General features: G+C 36.8%; 1 protein-coding gene across 1 annotated transcript; it reads left to right on the top strand.

Annotated features, from left to right (window-relative positions):
- Positions 1 to 3,009: 3,009 nt before the first annotated feature.
- LOC134845577 (katanin p80 WD40 repeat-containing subunit B1-like) lies at positions 3,010 to 16,790 on the top strand. Its single transcript, XM_063862531.1, has 13 exons — positions 3,010 to 3,193; positions 3,650 to 3,780; positions 4,115 to 4,232; positions 4,603 to 4,745; positions 6,932 to 7,131; positions 7,653 to 7,878; positions 8,747 to 8,988; positions 9,194 to 9,279; positions 9,554 to 9,858; positions 10,378 to 10,563; positions 12,409 to 12,485; positions 12,983 to 13,171; positions 13,278 to 16,790. Exons 1-13 carry the CDS (start codon positions 3,154 to 3,156, stop codon positions 13,414 to 13,416), a joined length of 2,082 nt encoding a protein of 693 aa, XP_063718601.1. The 5' UTR covers positions 3,010 to 3,153; the 3' UTR covers positions 13,417 to 16,790.
- The last annotated feature ends 8,119 nt before the right edge of the window (positions 16,791 to 24,909 follow it).

Below are 24,909 nucleotides of genomic sequence, written 5' to 3'. Positions count from 1 at the left end.
CAGTCGTTCGTTCTGCGTTTCCAAGCTTTATCAAGCGTTCAAAGTTTTAAGTCAATTTAAGTTTTTTTCAGCGCAAGCTAATCGTAGAATTCTATCGCTAAAGATTTCGATGAATCTTGCGGTCATTGGTGATGCGAAGTTTCAGCATATTTTGTGTGCTTTGGAGTATATAAAAATGGTATGCCCATTTCGGTTAAGTGTCAAGTCTGAGGCTGATTGTTGTTCTAACCTCATTACGAAATGACAGGAAGCGACTATGGTGTAGGCTGGTTTTGGTTTGTCAGATTTTGACGGTGTATTACTATTTAACACCGTGCCATTTTACTCCTTAGCAGTGATGGTTTTTCGTTTTTTCCTAAAATTTGTTCAGGCTCAAATTTATTTTTTCGCGGTTTGACTTTTGATTTCTTTTTAAGTTAAGGTCATTTCCTTTGTTAAAAGGAAGGCAAACACCGCTATCGAAAAGTAAAAAAGTAAAGGTCACGAAAAACGTGATCGACTTCTATTTTCGAAAGTGGAATTTAGTTTTCAGATTATCCAGCGAAATTAAAGTTTGACCTATTGATCCAGTTCTCAAATTGGGTTAATTTAGAAAAAAGAGTCCAGTATAAATTCTTCTACAATTTCAATGAGCTTTAAGGCCATCTATTTTTTTGAAAACTCGAAAACTCGTTTTTTTTTCAGTTTTCTTGCGTTCATTACTCTTTCCAACTGTCATTTCTGAAATTTATTTGCAAACATTATATTCTTCATATTCGAAACGCGGGTTGAGGAAATGTTTTGATTTGAGTATTTTTGACATGAAAAATCAGATACCCTCAAAGTTAGTCACATGGTATCAGTCACATACAAAAACCCTTTTCCATTCTCAAGACTAAACGATAGGGGCTTTTAGAGCCCAGAGTATGAAATTAACTTACCCTGCGTGTGTTTAATGTCTTTTTCATCTTGCGAAAAGACAAATTTTTAGTAACGAGCTTCAACTTCTAACTAACTAGGATACGTTAGAGTTGTTAAGAAGAAAGACAAGAAAAGGAACCAAATCTTTTTAAAAACTTGCCGTTGTCAATTCATGTCCAGGTTGATCAACAGATTTTGTCTTCTTCTTTTAATCCCTGCGTGTGTCTGCTGCATGAATCTTGCGGTCATTGGTGATGCGAAGTTTCAGCATATTTTGTGTGCTTTGGAGTATATAAAAATGGTATGCCCATTTCGGTTAAGTGTCAAGTCTGAGGCTGATTGTTGTTCTAACCTCATTATGAAATGACAGGAAGCGACTATGGTGTAGGGTGGTTTTGGTTTGTCAGATTTTGACGGTGTATTACTATTTAACACCGTGCCATTTTACTCCTTAGCAGTGATGGTTTTTCGTTTTTTCCTAAAATTTGTTCAGGCTCAAATTTATTTTTTCGCGGTTTGACTTTTGATTTCTTTTTAAGTTAAGGTCATTTCCTTTGTTAAAAGGAAGGCAAACACCGCTATCGAAAAGTAAAAAAGTAAAGGTCACGAAAAACGTGATCGACTTCTATTTTCGAAAGTGGAATTTAGTTTTCAGATTATCCAGCGAAATTAAAGTTTGACCTATTAATCCAGTTCTCAAATTGGGTTAATTTAGAAAAAAGAGTCCAGTATAAATTCTTCTACAATTTCAATGAGCTTTAAGGCCATCTATTTTTTTGAAAACTCGAAAACTCGTTTTTTTTTTCAGTTTTCTTGCGTTCATTACTCTTTCCAACTGTCATTTCTGAAATTTATTTGCAAACATTATATTCTTCATATTCGAAACGCGGGTTGAGGAAATGTTTTGATTTGAGTATTTTTGACATGAAAAATCAGATACCCTCAAAGTTAGTCACATGGTATCAGTCACATACAAAAACACTTTTCCATTCTCAAGACTAAACGATAGGGGCTTTTAGAGCCCAGAGTATGAAATTAACTTAGCCTGCGTGTGTTTAATGTCTTTTTCATCTTGCGAAAAGACAAATTTTTAGTAACGAGCTTCAACTTCTAACTAACTAGGATACGTTAGAGTTGTTAAGAAGAAAGACAAGAAAAGGAACCAAATCTTTTTAAAAACTTGCCGTTGTCAATTCATGTCCAGGTTGATCAACAGATTTTGTCTTCTTCTTTTAATCCCTGCGTGTGTCTGCTGCACTTTCGAGCAACATTTTGCTGAATGTGGACTTAAGATAACTCGGAATGGATTTTATTGTGCGAAAAAAAAAACAGTTGAGTGCTTCTGCTGGTCTTTTCCAAAGTTGCGACTACTCTTAATCAGTGGGGAGGAGATGCTTGTTTGCAATGCCCTTAAATCAAATCTTTTCGCGTCATAAACTATTTCAAGGCTCGTTTTTTTTTAAAAAAAAAAGGATTTATAAATTGTTGTATGTAACGTAAACCGTTGCCTCTGTGCTTTATTGTACCCTCATTCTTCTATTTTGTGAAAATGAGTTTTACTTGCTTTTTAAATGGATTGTACTACGCTGAATGCTAAATTTCAGCTTTGAAAGGGATTCTAAAGCCCTGAATGAAAATTTGCTGCTAATTTAAAAGTGCGGCTTCCATTATTTTTCAGCTTCAAGTTAACGGACGGAGTTAGCGCCAAACGACTTGTAACGATACCTCTTTTTTATTCTGAAGGTTATTTTTGCTTCAATGGTTCGGTGACTGTAAGTTGATTTCTACCAATAAATTTTTGGCCGACCAATTTTTGTTCAATCCACACATTAAAAGTTTCAAATTAATTAAAAAGTTTTGAAAGTTATTTTTTTTTGCCAGACGGCATTTTTCTATCGAAAAAAGGTTCTTCGTTGTTTTAAATTCCAAAATGAATTTCATTGAAAATTAGCATAAGTTGAATCTTAATTCAAAAAAGATTTTTTTTTCTGTTCCTGTCGTTGCTAAATAATATTTTAAATTATTTGATTCCTTAATATTACTGTAATTTTTTTTTGATAAGTGTATAGAAGCAATTTAATGTATTTTACTACTATTTATTTCAGATTGAGTTATGAACAGAAGGTAGCTTAGAATACATATCATGAAAACCACCGTGCTACAAAGAAGAACTGATCAAATCCCCGTTTGCAGGGTTAACTGAGTTGATCTGAACAGTTTTTCAGCTGGGAAAACTACTTAAACATCGGCGCCATGAATCCGCCTAACAGCACATCTGTGTTTTGGAAACTCCGTTAGTAAATTGTTCAGCATCTTTAAAAGTTTGAGTATCAATGTTGCCTGGTACGTTTTACAAACATGTTTTTCATACAAAAGATGACGCAAGAAGACAGAAAGACCTGAACAATTTTTTTGTTTTTGTTTCGCTACTTTTAAAAGGGCTTCTGAAATAGTAAAAAGGTTGAGTTAGATCGTTTTGATAGTGCCATTAGTTCTTCAATTGCGAATGATAAGGGCTCTTAATCAAAATGAAATTTCTCGAAATGGAAATAGTTATAAGCGATGTTCTTCGAATAACTGGAGCAATTTAAACTATTTTTCTGGCCTATAAAATTTTGGCACACCGTGAAGCAATGGAGAAGAATACGGTGGGCCTCGACCACCAAAGTGTTGGTTGCGTAGTCGAGGCCCCCTTTCATTTTTACGCTCTTCTCCAAGAAGTTTCTGGTGCCAATTGTGTGTTTTTCAGAGGACTTCACAGCACATAAGGATGATGTGTCGTGTCTGTGTCTGGGTCAGAAGACAGCCAAGATCATGGCCACCGGCAGTGTAGACCACTCGGTCAATATATGGTCCGTCAACAAGCCACACCGAATCATGGTATGTTTTATCACATACTCACTTTAACAGTCGTCTTGTATTTTTTTTTTATTAAAGCTTTCATTTTCAGTTTGTTTTTTGAATGTTATTTCGTAAGTCTGAGAGAAAATTTCTTCAATAATTAAGAGAAAAATTCTTAAATAATTAAGTTCTAATAGTTCAGACGGTATTATAGCTCTTGTTTTGAGTATAAAATTATCAGTGCACTAAGCTTAAAAACTCAATTGAACAATTTTGAAAGTAGTTGTTTTGTTCCTTATCTACCATCACTCTATATAACAACAAGTTGTTTCTGTCTATTCCCACGCTAATCGCTTTTGATGGACTGTTTCAGAATCTGACCGGGCAGACCTCTCCCATAACAGCCGTGAATTTCAACACTAGTGATGAACTCCTGCTGGCGGGTTGTCAGGCGGGAGTGATGAAGTTGTGGGACTTACAGGCCGCCAAAAGTGAGTCCCATTATCGTCATGTTGATGATTTTGTTATCATAAAATGATGTTCAAATCTATGAGCTATGACGGCCTCTGTCTTTCTGTACGAGTTGTATGAGGGAAGTTAGGGATCTACTTAACAATCTCTCCCCCCTCCCCCCTATTGTACCTACTAAAGAATCTCCCCCCTTTCTTGAAATGGGGGGGGGGGGGGATTGTTAAGTAGATCCGAAGTTAGTCCAATATAGTTCTTCTTGAATGCAAGCTGATTTTTGCTTTGCATTTTGGGTTGGCAATACTTCTTTTTTATCTTCATATTAGATAACTGAAATTTTAAGGTATATGCTTTAAGTTTGGCCGAATAACTCTTTTGTGTTCGTTTCTGTAGTAATCCGTACAATGTCGTGTCACAAGAGTGCCCTGAGGGCGTTTGCCTTTCATCCCTATGCAGATGTGCTGGCCACAGGGGCAGCAGACTCCTCCCTCAAACTGTGGGACCTCAGACGCAAGGGAATGCTATACCACTTCAAAGTTAGTAGTTTCACCCATTATCGGTTTTCCTAGCACACTGTCTATATTATGTTGGGTAAAAAAATCATACCCCATCAAAAACTGGGAGACAAGGTACCTGGATTTTTTCCAGCTTTGACACGAAAACATTTCCATTTTGAACCAAAAAAAGCTTAAGTATTTTGTAGGTAATTGTCAAGTAATTTTTTGAATAAATAGGTACGCGAGTAAGACATCCAAATTGAGTGTATGAAAGTAAAAGTGTTGGGGATGCTATGTTGGGTAATAAATCGGTGTTCCACTCTTTAACCCTACGATATATAACCCCCTCTGTTCACACCCCCTTTATTATAACCCCGTAACATGATAACCCCACAACAATTTAACCCCCTTTTAATGACGATAATTTGTTTCAAATTAAGTCCTTTTTATAAGTACAGGAGTAGTCCAATTAAGCTTACTAATTGAGGCCTGAAAAGTTAGTCTTAATTCACTTGATGCCTCTAGCATCTCAAAAATAATTGCACTTCGATTAGTTAGAGAAATAATCCCTCACTCACGCGTTTAAAACTGAGATAACCTACATGGTGCTAATTGAAGGCAACAAAAGACGTTTGTGAGTTTTATAAAAAATCATACTGCTTATTTCTTTAACCATTGTTATACCACTCTATCAGATCAGATATAATGTTTGAAGCGTCATTCCATTTTACTTTATCTTCGAAAAACAAACAAATGCTAGTGGTATCAGGCCACGAGTATTACCTTAAACGCAAAAAGAAAACAACAACAAATTGAAACTGCTCAAAGTACCACACCCACCCATAAATGCCGCGCAACAGCAATTAGGGATGGAGAAAACTTTATTGAAACGAGGGGTCAACATAATCACGATATTTCCACGGGCAAACCTGATGCTCGACTAGTTTTGAAAAACATCAAGGATCTAAGCGATAGTAACACCCCAACCGTCGAGGTCGCAACCGCCATTCAGCCCATTACAGACAACATTGCCACTCAACTAGCCCTGCCATCCAAAGAAAATTTATTTCGCACCGCACTACGAGCGCGCAAGCAACGAGAAGATGTCTTACCAGTCTCCCCAGCAACCAGAAGTTTCGAAATACCCGAACTTTCAAAAATTTTATAAGATTTGACTGTGGGCAAAATGATCACGAGAGGATTATTTTATTCGGCGACCCTGAAATGCTACGTGTGCTTGAAACATCCAACTTTTGGTTGGCTGATGGAACTTTTAAAGTCACCCCGAAAATGTTTTATCAACTTTACTCCATACACGTTAGTCTTTCAGGAATAGCCTCTGCTTGCATATTTGCGTTCCTGCCAAATAAAACAGAAAAAACTTACCACCGTTTCTTAGAAGCGCTAAAAATTTAAATGGTTTTGGACTGTTTTGTATGGGACTGTTTTTAGAACCTTTTTTTGATGTTTCGGACTCTTTTGTATGGGACTGTTTTGTGTATGCACCAATGTGAATCATGTCGGTCGGATCGTTTTCAAGTTCATATCAAAGTCTAGACTATCGGCAAGGTCATTTTTGTTCAAATCTAAAACGCATTTAGCAGCGTGCATGTTAACTCATTTTGGTTTGAAAATTTTTTCGCAATTAAAGCTTTGACGTTTACCGGCGATATGGTTCCGAATCCTTTTCAAGTAACTTTCACTTTGATTCTAACAATTGGTTTTAAAAAGGTTTTAAATTGTAGTGGGGTTATCTGATTTCGGGGTTATATGAGAGGGGGTTAAGAAAAAGGGGGTTACAAAACACGGGGTGATAAGCTTGGGAACATCATAAATCATACTACAGTTTCCCCAACACTTTTACTTTCATACCCTCAATTTGGATGTCTTACTCGCTTACCTTTTCATTCAAAAAATTACTTGACAATTACCCACAAAATACTTGAGGTTTTTTGGTTCAAAAAGGAAATGTTTTCATGTTAAAGCTGGAAAAAATCCAGGTACCTTGTCTCCCAGTTTTCGACAGGGATTTTATTCTAGGTTCAATCATTGACCCTTAATTATTCAAAGCAATTTTGATTTTGTTGGTTGTATAGACTGGCTTTGGCTCAAGGTTGGATTGAGTATTTTTGTAACTTTCTGCACTAAAACTGCGAGACTTAAAATTCAAATTCTTATCTTTCAAATTGATTTGATGTTTTTAACATTTCTTTTTGTGATTTCAGTGGCACAAGAACAGTATCAATTCGCTTGCCTTCTCTCCGGATGGGATGTGGTTGGCATCCACCAGTGAGGACAACACATCCAAAATGACAGAGTTGAAGACTGGATCCCTCATTGCAGACTTCAAGGAACACACTGCACCTGTGAAAAGTGGCGTGTTCCATCCAAACGAATTCCTATATGCCACGGGCAGTTCAGACAAGTAAAGAAAATTGCATTTTCAATGTCTATCGTCATTTCGAGTTTTAAACAAAGAATCCCTACTGTGGTCGTAAAATTCTCGTTTGCACTTTCTTTCTAAATGCCTTATACGTATCTTTGTTTCTTATTCGCAATCTCGATGTTAACTTTTTCTAAGGTAGTTTTCAACAAGCCTCACGCTCGTTTCCAAACTGTGTGTTATTTTTTTTTAGTATTTGTAATTTTTGTTTGCTCAAATATGTGATGCCCAATTTGAAAAAAACATATAAATATTTTACGGTGATCAAAGTTGAAGAATAGCGAAGAAGGTTGATGAATTTTTGAACAGCTTGTTAGTTGCGCAAAAATGAAGCATGGCGGAATCTCAGAACCAGTTATTTTAGTTATAAACTCCTTGCATCTGTGGTTCTCGCAGGCGTTATGCGGATCTTGCAACGCTGATATGTTGCATTATTTTTTGAAACGTTAGTAGACCAGTCCTTAGTGTCTATTCATAACTTTGATTGCTGTTGATGTTTGTAGAACAGTGAAGTTCTGGGACCTGGAGACATTCCAGATGATCGGAACCAGTCAGCCGGATACCCAGCCAGTGAAGTGTATCTACTTCGAGCAGGAGGGTCGCTTCCTCTTCTCAGCCACAGACCACTCTTTGAAGTTGTTCACATGGGAACCTCAGACTTCACAGTTGGACTCTCTAGTAGTCAATTGGGGACACGTGGGCGCCATAGGGCAGATATCCCGCCAGATTGTTAGTACCAATTGCTTTTCAAGGGTAACTAAGTAATATAACAAAGTATCTATGATCTTAAAATGACAATGAAGCTGACGACAATCAGTTTGATCTGACTCTTCTTTCTTATTCTCACGGGTGGTCTCAGAATCGCTAGAGATGATCTAATTGCCATAGCAGAATAAAGAAGGATATTGTTTCTTTAAAAAACGCTTTCTTGGATGGGACTTAAATTTACATCTAATTTTCAGAGAGAGCTTTTCTGCTCTAAAGTTTGCGCTTACCTGCCTTGTCGACAGAAATAATTGTCTTCCTGGCCAAACAGTTAAAATGGAACAGGGCATGTTGGACTTGTCTTCATAGTTTTATTTAGGATGAAGTTCTGGTGAACGTGTTAGTAAGTATCTTCAAGTCAGGGAGTTTTCTTAGCAATCGTCAAGCATAAAAATGTTTTCATGGTGCTGGGCGGTGTTGTCATTTGAATCAGGTCATTTCTCTCCTACTCCTGGGGGTTTTCAAATTTCATGATGGAATTGTTTTCTTCAAAACATTTAGTGAGCTTCAGGGAAGAGCTAACGGATGGCAAGTTTCAATTTGAGCATTTGCTGTATGCTCAATTTCACCGAATGCTTAACCTATCCGATTTATCAGAGAAACTGTTCATTCAAACATGTCCGCTTTTCAACTCCATTATCGTTTTTGTTCCATTTGACTCAATGTCATTTCTGGGAAGTTTCTATTCTAAGAATAGCATTTGAAAGTATTTTCCACCTTGTTTTTCTTTGCATAATATGGTTAGAAACTCTTCGAGGCTCTGGATGAGTTGCTGGTCTGAAAATGATACTTTTTATAACTTAAAATGCGTATCTTAACACGCTTTTTCCAGATTGTGGCCAACCACTCGAAGACCAGTGTATCTACACATGTAGTGGATTTTGAGCGGCTCAACAGCCAGGTAACCAATGGAGCAGCAGCAGCACATGTGCCCCCCTCACCAGTGTCACAACAGCAGTCCAGTGTAGATAACCAGAACAGGGACACCCCACTCAGTCCCCCCAATTACTCCTCGGGTTCTAGGAAGAACTTCACAAAAGAGAACAAACCACAGAACAGTGTCAACTCTAACGAGTTAGTCCGATTTTTTTCAGGGTTTCTATGTTAAGATCTTTCCGGTAAAAATTGTGTGCTGATGACCGAGTTCAACAATTGAACAATGTCCGAGTTTATCGCATCGAAATTTCTATAGCAGTCAGTTTGTAAAATTATGACCACATAACTTTTCTTCTGTGTTAAGAAATAAATGATTTGATAATCCCAATTTTTACGTTGCTAGGAATGACGACGAAGACAACGTGTCACAAGTGCAGATCGAGAATGAAGACGACTACAGAGCTATATTCAACCCTAAACTAAAGCTAAGTAAGTGAAGCCTCAACCAACCAGCATCAACCGCAGTTTTTTGACCCCATCGCCGCTCTAAGGTCCCCTTGTTTCGTTCTATTTCAAAAATCAATCTTGGGCAAGCAGTCCTTTTTTTCTGTTAAAATTTAATTTTGAGCAAGAAGCGCATGCATTAGACACATTTTCCAAAAAATAACGGAAGTTCGGCGCATGTTAGACGTTTGTGGAAAACCTCTCGCACTTCTAAATATCACTATAATACAAAGTTAAAAATAGATGATTTTTTCTTAAGACAGATCGCCTAGCCGAGATGGACAAATGTTCAAACCTCCAGGTGCTCCAGAAACCAGTGCCGCCTCCAACATTTCAGCTTCCAAACCTCAGCCTTCCCCCGGAAACAACGCCGTCAATCTAGAAGCTAGGCCACACACCAGTTGCAGATCAGTTTCTCCCAAAGCAGCCAATCACGTGCACTCACCTAATGGGCATGGCGTGAAAGTGGAAAAGAGGGAGTCAGTTAAGCAGAGTAACGTAGGTGCTCAAGGACCACAGAATAACGAATTTGATTCTTCACTGATCGCAGAGTTTGACCATAAAGTAAGTGCATTTGTGCATGTTTATGAAGGAAGTGGATTTAGCTAAGATCTAAGATTTTCTCGAGGGAGATTCTCAGTTTTTTTTTTGACAAATGGCCACTTTTTTGGTCGACCTAATTGATAGTTGATTTCACGATAAAGACCCTATCTTGACCAAGGGGACCTTTTGGGTGGTCAGTGGGTCGAATTCGAGAGGGGGAGGCGCCTGAACCATCCCCCAAATCTGCTACCGGGTTGTGAAGACTTTTTTTGCTTATTTTACAATTTTACATTACAGTTTACATTTCTTATAAAGTTTCTTATAAAGCAAACAAAAATCTTTAACAAAAATTTGGTATTTTTGGTGAAATTCAGTCCATTAACACTTTTTAACTGCTTGAAAAAGTAACTGATTTCCCTGTATCAGCTCATCCGAGTTTCCGAGATCTGATTAACCTTTATTTGTTTATGTGAAGCTATAGTTTTTGGGCACTTTTTGGAACATTCAGAGCAACATAAAAGACGCTTATCCTGCATTTAGATCAAAGTGAACAATGTGCAGCTAGATGCAGTTGGAGACGTGGGTAGTGTGTTGGAACATGTAGTGGCCAGGAACTGTAGGGGCCATGACACAGTGAGGGACACTCTAGTGGACAGGATGAGGAAACTAGACACTATAAGGACACTACTCACATCCTCAACTGCAGACCCATTCATATCATGGAAGGTAAGTGGGCGAATCTAACTAAATTTTATCGGCTGTTTGAACTTCATTTTTATGAAGTGGTATTTTGATAGCTTTTCTTGTTATGGGCGTTTTTAAGAGTAATAAACGTAGTGAAGACTCTTTTATAGATCTTGCTGTTTTTTTTTGTTTTTTAAGGAAAGTCTTAAAATGCCCTAATAATTACAGATGTGCAATCATACATGTTAATGCATTTATGAATGCACTTAGGTGTAATGCACTTTATGAGTTCAATTGAAATTTATGTGCTGAAAGTGACGTAAATAGCACTCTCCAAATACAAACGTGGGAATGGCGCGAAAAAAACGAACGAACGATTTCTAGTTTTAAAAGTGGATTTTAATTTTCAGATTTCCAGCGGAATATAAACTTTATCTATTGATCCAGTTTTCTCTAGTTGGGTTTATTTTATATAAAAAGCGCCAATCATAAATTGTTTTAGAAATTCAAAGGGTTTAAAGGGCATCTATTTTTCCTTTGAAATTCGAGATTTTTTCAAGAAAGTCAGTGTTTTTTTAATGTTTGCTTGCCTTCATTAGTCTTTTCGAGTTTTCGATTGGCTATGTTCTTGTTATCGAAACATCTGAGTTTGTTTTAGTAGCCTTTCTCATGTTGATTTTTATTGTGAAGAGCTGTTTCGTTAACTCGTTTTTTTGCGGTTTTTGTTTACTCGTCGGCTAATTAAAAAATGAAAGCAGCAGCTGGGGTGCTATTCTTATGCGCGAAGGACCGAAAATTAGCTGAAAGTCAATACTTACAAAAATCAATTGCCATTCAATTAAAATGAGTTAAATGAAGCAATTTTTTGCATCTTCATAACGAAACCCTTGAAATATAAAATTTGTTCCAATTCAGCGGCGGTCAGTGACAATTTGAAAATTTTGCATATTTCTACCGTTTTTTATTATTCGGCCTATATCAATTTTAAGTCCCTGGAAATGTTTACTTTCTGTCAGATTTTCACGTTTTCTTTCCAATTTTTGGATTACTGAAATCTAATTCGCTGATTTTTATTTTCGCGCATTCGGTCCTTCGCATATGAGGGATTCCACCCAGCAGACATAGTTGAACGGGGGGATACGAATAAAATATAAGTAATCTATGAAATTAGACGACAAGCAAATTAGTGTCAAGCGTGACCTGAAAAAATGAAGTTAAAACTACCATTATGGGAAATTAGACGTAATTGTATTGTTCGTGTCTGAAATTTGCTTACTGACTACAGTTAACTTTCGTCCGAGCTTGCTAAAATGCAAGTCAGTTTTTAAAATGAAGCAGTTGTATAGTTTATGCATTTCAAAAGTAGGTCATAATTTTTGGATTATTGTTTTATAAATCATTTATAATAAAATTTTGGTATGCAATGGGATTATAGGATCAACTGTACAATTTCCTCCCTTAATCGATTTAGGGGGAGAAAATATGGATTTTTCTGAAGCTAGCTTTGAGTATAGCCTAGAGTAGTTCAAAGTTAACGGTATTACTACAGAAAATTGAGTTAAAACATTCATTCGTGAAATTACCTGCATATACAAATGCAATCCCGCATAAAAAATGTAAAAACCCGCTCTATTTGTGCGTTTGTATGAGATGCATTTTTTATACAGAATGATTTTTCAAAATTAGTACATGCTTGGGTCTCATCCGTAGGTCTCTTAGGGGGGCTTAAGAAACTGTGCCAGAATTTTTTTCCAAAACTTCTTGCAAAGTGGTTTTGTTTAATTTCTCTCATTTTGATCTTTTTCTCTGCCTTCCACGTCTTAGTTTTCGCCTTGCTTCGCATTTGTATAATTTCACCACAGCCATGGTTTTTTGTATTCTTTTCAGAGAGCTTCGGATGATGCTGTTGCGTTCTGTGACCAGTCAGTGACTAACGACATACTTTCAGTCATTAACAACAAACAGTGAGTTTTATTCCAATTTTAAGAGCTCGGCTTCTGTCTTTTTAAGTCTCATGCTAGATGGAAGTCAGGAAAATGCGAGTTGATAACTACAATTACTTGCGCTTATCTGATATCACAGCACTTTCTCTAAAACCAATAGAATTATCCAGTGTGAGGGCTTCCAGCTAAGTTGGGCTCTTACTCCGCTTATTTTAGAACGATGCAAAGCGGTGTTGCAGTGTGAAGTTTCGACGAATTTATTTGTTATTTTGCTCAATAATACAGTACTACGCCAACTAAGATGTGATAACTCAAAGGCCCTAAGTGAAAGTTCTAGACGAAAAAAACGGGCTTGAGTCGCAAAAAAAGCAGCTTTGGGCGGCAAAATAACTCAAGTCTGGAATGTGGGGAAATAATAGAAACGGACTATGCTTAGACAGGCTGCAAGGCCTTTCATAGATCCTCTGCGAATCGCCGAAACGCAAATTATTAATAAGTGTGTTTTATCATCTTCGCAGGTCAGTGTGGTCCCTAGATCTGCTGTGTGGACTTCTGCCATCAGTGATTGAGCTTTGTAGATCCAGACACCCACCTTACGTGGCCAATGGGCTGGCTGCTCTCAAGATGGGAGTGAAATTGTTCGGAAGTCTTATCAAGCAGACTGTTCAGACGGACGTCAATGGCATTGACCTGTCACAAGAAGAGAGGTGAAGAAAAAGTTTTCGTGAAAAATAACTTTATTGCTCCATGAAAGCTTTTCATATTCTTACCTTCCGGCATCAATATTTTTTTTCACTGTACTAGTTGTTTTAGGAAGAAGAAATGCGACAAATGCTATCGACTCATTATGAACTATCTTCCGGAGCTCCAAGAGAAGAGCAGTTCATCTTCAGACAGAGACACACAGCCGGTATTCAGGGAACTGGTTTACCTCATCAATTCCAAACTATAGCCTTTCTCGCTCCAGGAACCACACCAAATACCAGTGATCAAAAGCGCCATTTATGTGTTTCAGGCGACCAAACAGACCATAAATAGATGAATGGTTTATATGATGTAATACAGCGTGACCGTGATCCAATCATGCTTTTAGCCCTGATTCTACTTAAAATAGATTTGTCGTTTTGCTTATTGTGAAATTGCCTGAAGACTGGTTAGAGTTGTCTAAATATATTGAAAAAGTAAACGGAAAAAATAAACGGAATCGATCGGTCGATATAACTTCTATCGTATCGGTCGATATAATAAATATTGTCAAATTTTACGCCCTAAAGTTAAATTATTAAGGGTAGCAATCAAGTTCCTATCATGTTCGTTATTTCTTTGCCTGTAGCTAAAAAAAACTTGGTGCAGAAGATCCGTCGGACAATTCCAGGCAATGCAAGCAAGTTAATCATCGGAATGGAATGTATGAATTTCCAGAAACAAGTTTTCTTGGTTTTTACACTTGCGAAGCAAAGTGTATTAGTAAGAACTTTATTTTTTTTCAACTTAAGTCGCAATTAAAAGTGCTACTTTTGATGGAACTTTTGAATCAGTAGGCTGCGGTAGCAGTATAATATCATATGTGCTTTGATATTTGATTACTAAAAAGTTAACACAGCTGATGCATTTTTATTTCATCAAATGAATCGAAAAAACTTTGTTTCAAACAGCAGTACAAAGATGAAAAACTCGTTATCAGAAAATTTGCAACTCAAGGTATCTCGCAGTTTTTTGAAATGCTTAATTTATACATAATTTGGCTTTATGCTTTCCAATTTATTACATGCAAAAGTGTGTCTTTTGTAATAGTTGCTACTTTTGCTGCATCGAATTGGAAATTTATTAGCATATGTAGCTGGGTTATTGGTGGCTAGTTATTAGTGATTTTAAGCACCCGTGGCTGATTGGTTAATGCGTGAGACACAAATTTGTTAGGTCGCAGATTCGAATCGAATCGTAGCCGAGGTTTTGCTAATTCGAGGCTTATTTTTTTTTCTTATTTCAGTTGATAGAGCTGATTTTTGGCCGTGTTCTCGCAAATGTTTGCGAAGCGCAGCTTCGCATCTGTGTTTATCACTCTACCACAAAGATTAAAGACCTGATTTTCCCGATGCACAAACTGCTTTGGAAGCTTCAAGATCATTTTATGGTACTTATAGTCTGTTAATTACCCTGACCTTAAGCAAGGGTATTGCTATCGGTTACTAGACTTGTTTTCCCGTAGATAAATTAAGGCACAGAATGGCCAATTGTGAAAAATTGTAAATTTCAGACAATGCTCAATTTCCTGAAAGTTCAAATTAAACCCACCTTCATTTAGGTAGTGAAAAGGTGTACTCCTTTCCGGTGTTAGTTTATTTCAATTAATTTTCTGGAAAAAATTATGATTTTTTAGGATTCGTGGTTTTCGGCCTAGTTTCCTTCGCTTCGTTTCCCGTTTGCTTAATTGTCTCTGCAATTCCTTTTTTGCTCTCCTTTTTCTTTTGTTTTTCAGTCGCATTTTTTTCGTAAGCTTTTGTCAGCCGGTCTACGTACTGTTGATTGTCGTTCTCGGAAAAGTCGTGATCCCTCTAAAGGCGACGAGCAGAGATGTCTCTCCCGATTGCATTAAAAATTCCTTGGGAGTTTTCTCCGAGTTCAAAGGAGTTAATCTGGGCGCTGAGTGAAAAGTACTCGTTATCGAATATTTTTTCGCCCGTGTAATCAAGAGAACTAGAAAACTAAATCTTTTATCAAGCTTAATTCCTTTAAAAAATTCCCTCATCCAGAGTTCTCCCATGGACGTTGGTTGGCACTTGGCCTGTCATGCAACATAGATGCTAGCAACTTATAAAACCAACGTCCCCAATTTCTTGCACCTCGCAACTCCTCGCCCTGCGCTGCCCTACCCAGCCTCTCCCTACCCTGCCTTGCCCCTCCTCCCTCTGCGCTGCCCTACCCAACCTGCCCCTCCTCCCACTACCCTACATTGCCCCTCCTCGCCTTTCCCTGCCTTACCCCTCCTCGCCCTAGTTTGTCCGACTCAAAGGTGATTGTTATCGGTGTCCTTTAGAATTAGTTCATATAAGTTATGGAAATACTTTACTGATACTGAGTTTTCAAGTTTTGAATGACTCTAAAAGAAAATTACGATAAGTTTTTATTTTTTAGAGAAAGAAATAAGAAAAAGAATAGAATAGTTAAGTCGTTTGTTTGGGAAAAAGAAATTAGAGTCACTAAAAAGTGCAGGCAGGCTCATCCGAAACAATTTTTGTTTGGTTTTCCCTGCACCTGCTATTAGACTTCAGTCTTCTTTTAGTCTCGTACCCTCCTTTTGATCAGGAGACAGGTAATTGCATTTTATCGATTTTGTATAATTAAAAAAATCAATTTTTACTTTAACTGGAGATTTTCATAATATTTCCACCTGCTTTAGGTGATTATTCAGAGCAGTGGGGCATTCATTTTTTTCAAAGCCAAAACAATAGTCACACTCCGCCTGACTGGAGTCTTTGATGAATATTAAGTTCCCTCGGTCATCCGTTAAACTTTATTAAAATTCTTTGCATTTTTCCAAGGTGAATAAAACTGAAAGTATAAAAAAAATTTCAGAATTTGGAAAGTTAGTTATTTGGATGTTTAAACTTTAACGTCAAGTCGTTCGGTTGAAATCTGAATCGAAGTTAAAAAGGCGTTCTTATCCTAAGTCGTGTGTAGCTTTTCCAATACTACAAACGGGGACCGATCGTTTAAGAGAACAATCTTTCAGCATTAAAAGTGAAAATTGAGTCTTTTAGCAGACCAGCGAAATATAATGATACATGATTGATTGACAGACTCAAATTGACGCTCAGTTTGGGGCCAAACTTCCCCAACAAGACAATTTTTTCACGATTTTGTCAGCAAAACTACCAACTTCAAAAACACAACAGTCTAAATTAGCGGCAAAACGAAGATTTACGCACACAATAACACTCGTGTTGAATTGAAGAGCAGACAAACAAGCGGTCGCTAATCGCCAATGCCGCGTTTGAAGTTAGCTTTCTGAGTTTATAATTGTTCTGCTAAAACCGGTCTTCTAAAATCCCTAGTATCACAAACGTATTTTGCTGCTGGTTATCTAAGATTACTGTTTGCGTGAAATTAGTGTATGGCAAAGTTCTACAGATAGGTGGTTAAGGCAATGACTCTTAGTCGAGAGGTCCGAGTCCTTTTTCTCAGAATATTTTTGTGTTTTCGGCTTACATTTATCTTTTTGAAATCGTTTTGTGAATAATTTTTGTCTGATTCGACGGCCGATCGCAAGTCCGACCTAGTATTCTGTTGAAATTGCTCACTTAATTGATTTGATTTTTAATTAAAAATGAAATATATTTCGGCTGGTTGTTTCATATAGATTACGTTTCCGATTTTCAATATTCTCATTGTTTTAATGGAGCACTTATTTGTTCATTCCACAATAAGCAAAAATTAAAGCAAAATGCCAAGAATGCGAAATGCTATGAATTAATCTGTACATTTTGAACTTTCAGCTATTTAATCTAACCCATAAACTGATGCTGTCATGATTTAAAATAAGAGTGTCCAAATCTAACGTGACTGCATATAATACACTCAAAAAAAAATAATTTTGTGCAAATTCAAACCAAATTTGGTTATGCCGATGATTTTCATTCATATGTGCTATTATAATTGTTAGATTTGGTTAATCTATCATATAACAAGTTTATAACAAGGCAGTGCTTCACTGTAAATTGTTCATATTACGCGCTTGTCGAATATTTTTTGAATCTGATCGAATTAGTTTGAGTTTTCGAGTTTTTTTTTCAGTCTTGCTCGTGAATATGAATCAGAAGCGCTCTTTTGCCTTTAATTTGTGCCGATAGAAAGATGAAATATTTTTGGATTGGATCTTGTTTTTAATTGATGTTTCAAGGCTAATTGACTTTAGACAAGATAAAGCTTAAATTAAATTTTTCCGTTGGTTTGTTCCAATGGCTTTTTACCTGGCTCAAGCACGCGATCTAAATTTTATTCGTTTTGGACAGTATAGACCTTATCCCCCTAGTTTCTGCGACGACTATATTTTCACGTTTTCTTTCCAATTTTTGGATTACTGAAATCTAATTCGCTGATTTTTATTTTCGCGCATTCGGTCCTTCGCATATGAGGGATTCCACCCAGCAGACATATTTGAACGGGGGGGGGATACGAATAAAATATAAGTAATCTATGAAATTAGACGACAAGCAAATTAGTGTCAAGCGTGACCTGAAAAAATGAAGTTAAAACTACCATTATGGGAAATTAGACGTAATTGTATTGTTCGTGTCTGAAATTTGCTTACTGACTACAGTTAACTTTCGTCCGAGCTTGCTAAAATGCAAGTCAGTTTTTAAAATGAAGCAGTTGTATAGTTTATGCATTTCAAAAGTAGGTCATAATTTTTGGATTATTGTTTTATAAATCATTTATAATAAAATTTTGGTATGCAATGGGATTATAGGATCAACTGTACAATTTCCTCCCTTAATCGATTTAGGGGGAGAAAATATGGATTTTTCTGAAGCTAGCTTTGAGTATAGCCTAGAGTAGTTCAAAGTTAACGGTATTACTACAGAAAATTGAGTTAAAACATTCATTCGTGAAATTACCTGCATATACAAATGCAATCCCGCATAAAAAATGTAAAAACCCGCTCTATTTGTGCGTTTGTATGAGATGCATTTTTTATACAGAATGATTTTTCAAAATTAGTACATGCTTGGGTCTCATCCGTAGGTCTCTTAGGGGGGGGGGCTTAAGAAACTGTGCCAGAATTTTTTTCCAAAACTTCTTGCAAAGTGGTTTTGTTTAATTTCTCTCATTTTGATCTTTTTCTCCGCTTTCCACGTCTTAGTTTTCGCCTTGCTTCGCATTTGTATAATTTCACCACAGCCATGGTTTTGCTATTCTTTTCAGAGAGCTTCGGATGATGCTGTTGTGTTCTGTGACCAGTCAGTGACTAACGACATACTTTCAGTCATTAACAACAAACAGTGAGTTTTATTCCAATTTTAAGAGCTCGGCTTATGTCTTTTTAAGTCTCATGCTAGATGGAAGTCAGGAAAATGCGAGTTGATAACTACAATTACTTGCGCTTATCTGATATCACAGCACTTTCTCTAAAACCAATAGAATTATCCAGTGTGAGGGCTTCCAGCTAAGTTGGGCTCTTACTCCGCTTATTTTAGAACGATGCAAAGCGGTGTTGCAGTGTGAAGTTTCGACGAATTTATTTATTTTGCTCAATAATACAGTACTACGCCAACTAAGATGTGATAACTCAAAGGCCCTAAGTGAAAGTTCTAGACGAAAAAAACGGGCTTGAGTCGCAAAAAAAGCAGCTTTGGGCGGCAAAATAACTCAAGTCTGGAATGTGGGGAAATAATAGAAACGGACTATGCTTAGACAGGCTGCAAGGCCTTTCATAGATCCTCTGCGAATCGCCGAAACGCAAATTATTAATAAGTGTGTTTTATCATCTTCGCAGGTCAGTGTGGTCCCTAGATCTGCTGTGTGGACTTCTGCCATCAGTGATTGAGCTTTGTAGATCCAGACACCCACCTTACGTGGCCAATGGGCTGGCTGCTCTCAAGATGGGAGTGAAATTGTTCGGAAGTCTTATCAAGCAGACTGTTCAGACGGACGTCAATGGCATTGACCTGTCACAAGAAGAGAGGTGAAGAAAAAGTTTTCGTGAAAAATAACTTTATTGCTCCATGAAAGCTTTTCATATTCTTACCTTCCGGCATCAATATTTTTTTTCACTGTACTAGTTGTTTTAGGAAGAAGAAATGCGACAAATGCTATCGACTCATTATGAACTATCTTCCGGAGCTCCAAGAGAAGAGCACTCATCTTCAGACAGAGACACACAGCCGGTATTCAGGGAACTGGTTTACCTCATCAATTCCAAACTATAGCCTTTCTCGCTCCAGGAACCACACCAAATAGCAGTGATCAAAAGCGCCATTTATGTGTTTCAGGCGACCAAACAGACCATAAATAGATGAATGGTTTATATGATGTAATACAGCGTGACCGTGATCCAATCATGCTTTTAGCCCTGATTCTACTTAAAATAGATTTGTCGTTTTGCTTATTGTGAAATTGCCTGAAGACTGGTTAGAGTTGTCTAAATCTATTGAAAAAGTAAACGGAAAAAATAAACGGAATCGATCGGTCGATATAACTTCTATCGTATCGGTCGATATAATAAATATTGTCAAATTTTACGCCCTAAAGTTAAATTATTAAGGGTAGCAATCAAGTTCCTATCATGTTCGTTATTTCTTTGCCTGTAGCTAAAAAAACTTGGTGCAGAAGATCCGTCGGACAATTCCAGGCAATGCAAGCAAGTTAATTATCGGAATGGAATGTATGAATTTCCAGAAACAAGTTTTCTTGGTTTTTACACTTGCGAAGCAAAGTGTATTAGTAAGAACTTTATTTTTTTTCATTTTAAGTCGCAATTAAAAGTGCTACTTTTGATGGAACTTTTGAATCAGTAGGCTGCGGTAGCAGTATAATATCATATGTGCTTTGATATTTGATTACTAAAAAGTTAACACAGCTGATGCATTTTTATTTCATCAAATGAATCGAAAAAACTTTGTTTCAAACAGCAGTACAAAGATGAAAAACTCGTTATCAGAAAATTTGCAACTCAAGGTATCTCGCAGTTCTTTGAAATGCATAATTTATACATAATTTGGCTTTATGCTTTCCAATTTATTACATGCAAAAGTGTGTCTTTTGTAATAGTTGCTACTTTTGCTGCATCGAATTGGAAATTTATTAGCATATGTAGCTGGGTTATTGGTGGCTAGTTATTAGTGATTTTAAGCACCCGTGGCTGATTGGTTAATGCGTGAGACACAAATTTGTTAGGTCGCAGATTCGAATCGACTCGTAGCCGAGGTTTTGCTAATTCGAGGCTTATTTTTTTTTCTTATTTCAGTTGATAGAGCTGATTTTTGGCCGTGTTCTCGCAAATGTTTGCGAAGCGCAGCTTCGCATCTGTGTTTATCACTCTACCACAAAGATTAAAGACCTGATTTTCCCGATGCACAAACAGCTTTGGAAGCTTCAAGATCATTTTATGGTACTTATAGTCTGTTAATTACCCTGACCTTAAGCAAGGTTATTGCTATCGGTTACTAGACTTGTTTTCCCGTAGATAAATTAAGGCACAGAATGGCCAATTGTGAAAAATTGTAAATTTCAGACAATGCTCAATTTCTTGAAAGTTCAAATTAAACCCACCTTCATTTAGGTAGTGAAAAGGTGTACTCCTTTCCGGTGTTAGTTTATTTCAATTAATTTTCTGGAAAAAATTATGATTTTTTAGGATTCGTGGTTTTCGGCCTAGTTTCCTTCGCTTCGTTTCCCGTTTGCTTAATTGTCTCTGCAATTCCTTTTTTGCTCTCCTTTTTCTTTTGTTTTTCAGTCGCATTTTTTTCGTAAGCTTTTGTCAGCCGGTCTACGTACTGTTGATTGTCGTTCTCGGAAAAGTCGTGATCCCTCTAAAGGCGACGAGCAGAGATGTCTCTCCCGATTGCATTAAAAATTCCTTGGGAGTTTTCTCCGAGTTCAAAGGAGTTAATCTGGGCGCTGAGTGAAAAGTACTCGTTATCGAATATTTTTTCGCCCGTGTAATCAAGAGAACTAGAAAACTAAATCTTTTATCAAGCTTAATTCCTTTAAAAAATTCCCTCATCCAGAGTTCTCCCATGGACGTTGGTTGGCACTTGGCCTGTCATGCAACATAGATGCTAGCAACTTATAAAACCAACGTCCCCAATTTCTTGCACCTCGCAACTCCTCGCCCTGCGCTGCCCTACCCAGCCTCTCCCTACCCTGCCTTGCCCCTCCTCCCTCTGCGCTGCCCTACCCAACCTGCCCCTCCTCCCACTACCCTACATTGCCCCTCCTCGCCTTTCCCTGCCTTACCCCTCCTCGCCCTAGTTTGTCCGACTCAAAGGTGATTGTTATCGGTGTCCTTTAGAATTAATTCATATAAGTTATGGAAATACTTTACTGATACTGAGTTTTCAAGTTTTGAATGACTCTAAAAGAAAATTACGATAAGTTTTTATTTTTTAGAGAAAGAAATAAGAAAAAGAATAGAATAGTTAAGTCGTTTGTTTGGGAAAAAGAAATTAGAGTCACTAAAAAGTGCAGGCAGGCTCATCCGAAACAATTTTTGTTTGGTTTTCCCTGCACCTGCTATTAGACTTCAGTCTTCTTTTAGTCTCGTACCCTCCTTTTGATCAGGAGACAGGTAATTGCATTTTATCGATTTTGTATAATTAAAAAAATCAATTTTTACTTTAACTGGAGGTTTTCATAATATTTCCACCTGCTTTAGGTGATTATTCAGAGCAGTGGGGCATTCATTTTTTTCAAAGCCAAAACAATAGTCACACTCCGCCTGACTGGAGTCTTTGATGAATATTAAGTTCCCTCGGTCATCCGTTAAACTTTATTAAAATTCTTTGCATTTTTCCAAGGTGAATAAAACTGAAAGTATAAAAAAATTTTCAGAATTTGGAAAGTTAGTTATTTGGATGTTTAAACTTTAACGTCAAGTCGTTCGGTTGAAATCTGAATCGAAGTTAAAAAGGCGTTCTTATCCTAAGTCGTGTGTAGCTTTTCCAATACTACAAACGGGGACCGATCGTTTAAGAGAACAATCTTTCAGCATAAAAAGTGAAAATTGAGTCTTTTAGCAGACCAGCGAAATATAATGATACATGATTGATTGACAGACTCAAATTGACGCTCAGTTTGGGGCCAAACTTCCCCAATCAAGACAATTTTTTCACGATTTTGTCAGCAAAACTACCAACTTCAAAAACACAACAGTCTAAATTAGCGGCAAAACGAAGATTTACGCACACAATAACACTCGTGTTGAATTGAAGAGCAGACAAACAAGCGGTCGCTAATCGCCAATGCCGCGTTTGAAGTTAGCTTTCTGAGTTTATAATTGTTCTGCTAAAACCGGTCTTCTAAAATCCCTAGTATCACAAACGTATTTTGCTGCTGGTTATCTAAGATTACTGTTTGCGTGAAATTAGTGTATGGCAAAGTTCTACAGATAGGTGGTTAAGGCAATGACTCTTAGTCGAGAGGTCCGAGTCCTTTTTCTCAGAATATTTTTGTGTTTTCGGCTTACATTTATCTTTTTGAAATCGTTTTGTGAATAATTTTTGTCTGATTCGACGGCCGATCGCAAGTCCGACCTAGTATTCTGTTGAAATTGCTCACTTAATTGATTTGATTTTTAATTAAAAATGAAATATATTTCGGCTGGTTGTTTCATATAGATTACGTTTCCGATTTTCAATATTCTCATTGTTTTAATGGAGCACTTATTTCTTCATTCCACAATAAGCAAAAATTAAAGCAAAATGCCAAGAATGCGAAATGCTATGAATTAATCTGTACATTTTGAACTTTCAGCTATTTAATCTAACCCATAAACTGATGCTGTCATGATTTAAAATAAGAGTGTCCAAATCTAACGTGACTGCATATAATACACTCAAAAAAAATAATTTTGTGCAAATTCAAACGAAATTTGGTTATGCCGATGATTTTCATTCATATGTGCTATTATAATTGTTAGATTTGGTTAATCTATCATATAACAAGTTTATAACAAGGCGGTGCTTCACTGTAAATTGTTCATATTACGCGCTTGTCGAATATTTTTTGAACTGATCGAATTAGTTTGAGTTTTCGAGTTTTTTTTTCAGTCTTGCTCGTGAATATGAATCAGAAGCGCTCTTTTGCCTTTAATTTGTGCCGATAGAAAGATGAAATATTTTTGGATTGGATCTTGTTTTTAATTGATGTTTCAAGGCTAATTGACTTTAGACAAGATAAAGCTTAAATTAAATTTTTCCGTTGGTTTGTTCCAATGGCTTTTTACCTGGCTCAAGCACGCGATCTAAATTTTATTCGTTTTGGACAGTATAGACCTTATCCCCCTAGTTTCTGCGACGACTATATCGGTGTCGTGTTCGAAGTTAATATCCTAAAAAAACTTGTGTGGCTTGAAAATGAAATAATTTTAATTGTCAAAACTACGAGCGTACGTGATTTTTATTCCAATCATTCTGAAAGACTGGACAAAATTGTAGCTTAAGTCGGGATTTTTCATGATTTAAGTATCCAATAAAGTGGCTTAGAGCTTATTGAGTGTAATAGGGCTATTCTGATCATCATTCGGATTTCAAAAATAATTTTAAAAGATGTTTCGAAGATGTGCTCTGTGCGTTAGAAAAACTGGTATAATTATTTTCATTTTTTCGCGGTTTAGTGGAAGGAAACTTCCAATTTGAATTAAGCAGATTTTTTTTTCACATGTGCCTTACAAATCTGTCACTCACATTTTCGAATTCCATTTATATTACTCAAGAATATTGTAAATAGGCTTGTTCTTTTCAGTTTTGTAATTTAGTGGACTTGGTCGCTGTGGTCTGTGATGCTATCACAGCAAATGGCTTTTTATATTCGATCATGTTTTACAGAACGAAGTGAGTATTCTATTGTTTAGGTAGTATTGTTCCAGAAACAATTTGGTTTTGCTTAAGTTGGGTTTTTTTTGGCGGTTTGACATTTGATTTCGTTTTGAATCCATTCCAAAAATATTTCACAAATTGAAGACAAGCTACAATCTGTAATGTAACAAAAATGTAGCTGACGCAAAAAAAACGTAATAGGTTTCAGTATCAACAGTAGATTTAATTTTTAACAATTCCCAAAACAGAAGATTTTTTTGATCTTTGATCCATTTTTCTTGAGTCGAGTCATTGGTTTCAAACGGTTCCATGGCATTCTACCCTATTCCAATCCTCCCTGTGCTAGTCTGCCCTATACTATTCGATACTGGATTCCAAATTGCTCTATACAAATCTACCTTATACCATTCTACCCTATAATTAAAACTTACCCCTTCCTCTCGAAGAATCCGAAACGTAATATTTCTGAACAAATCAAAGAACCTTTAATTACGATCAAAGAATAATTGCCGCAAGTGAACAAATATCAAAGCAGCTTAAATTTGTTTTTTCAAATTGGAAATGAGTTCAAGGCATGAACGAACAGAATTTTTAATTCAAATTTGCGATAGAAATGCGTTGCGGCTATTTTTTAAACGAGCAATATCATATCACACCAAGTAGACATAGATAGCTTATCGGATAATTCACGTGTTTTAAAAGCGAAAGTTCAAAAATTACGAAATGTTTGACTAGTTGATCACAACAAAAGGAGGAGTAGATCCCCTCTGTACCAGTTCTAGGTGGTACTGGTGGACGGGGTGAGGGAGAGGGGATAATTCTAATGATATTGGCCGCTATCACCTCCCAAAAAATCAGCCCTCTACGGCCACGGTTACCCCAAGTTTTGATAAAATAAACAGAATAAG

The sequence above is a fragment of the Symsagittifera roscoffensis genome, chromosome 5, assembly GCF_963678635.1.
Source record: "Symsagittifera roscoffensis chromosome 5, txSymRosc1.1, whole genome shotgun sequence".
Taxonomy (NCBI): domain Eukaryota; kingdom Metazoa; phylum Xenacoelomorpha; order Acoela; family Convolutidae; genus Symsagittifera; species Symsagittifera roscoffensis.
Note: the sequence above shows the minus strand (reverse complement) of the source record. Positions and strands in the feature narration are given on the sequence as shown.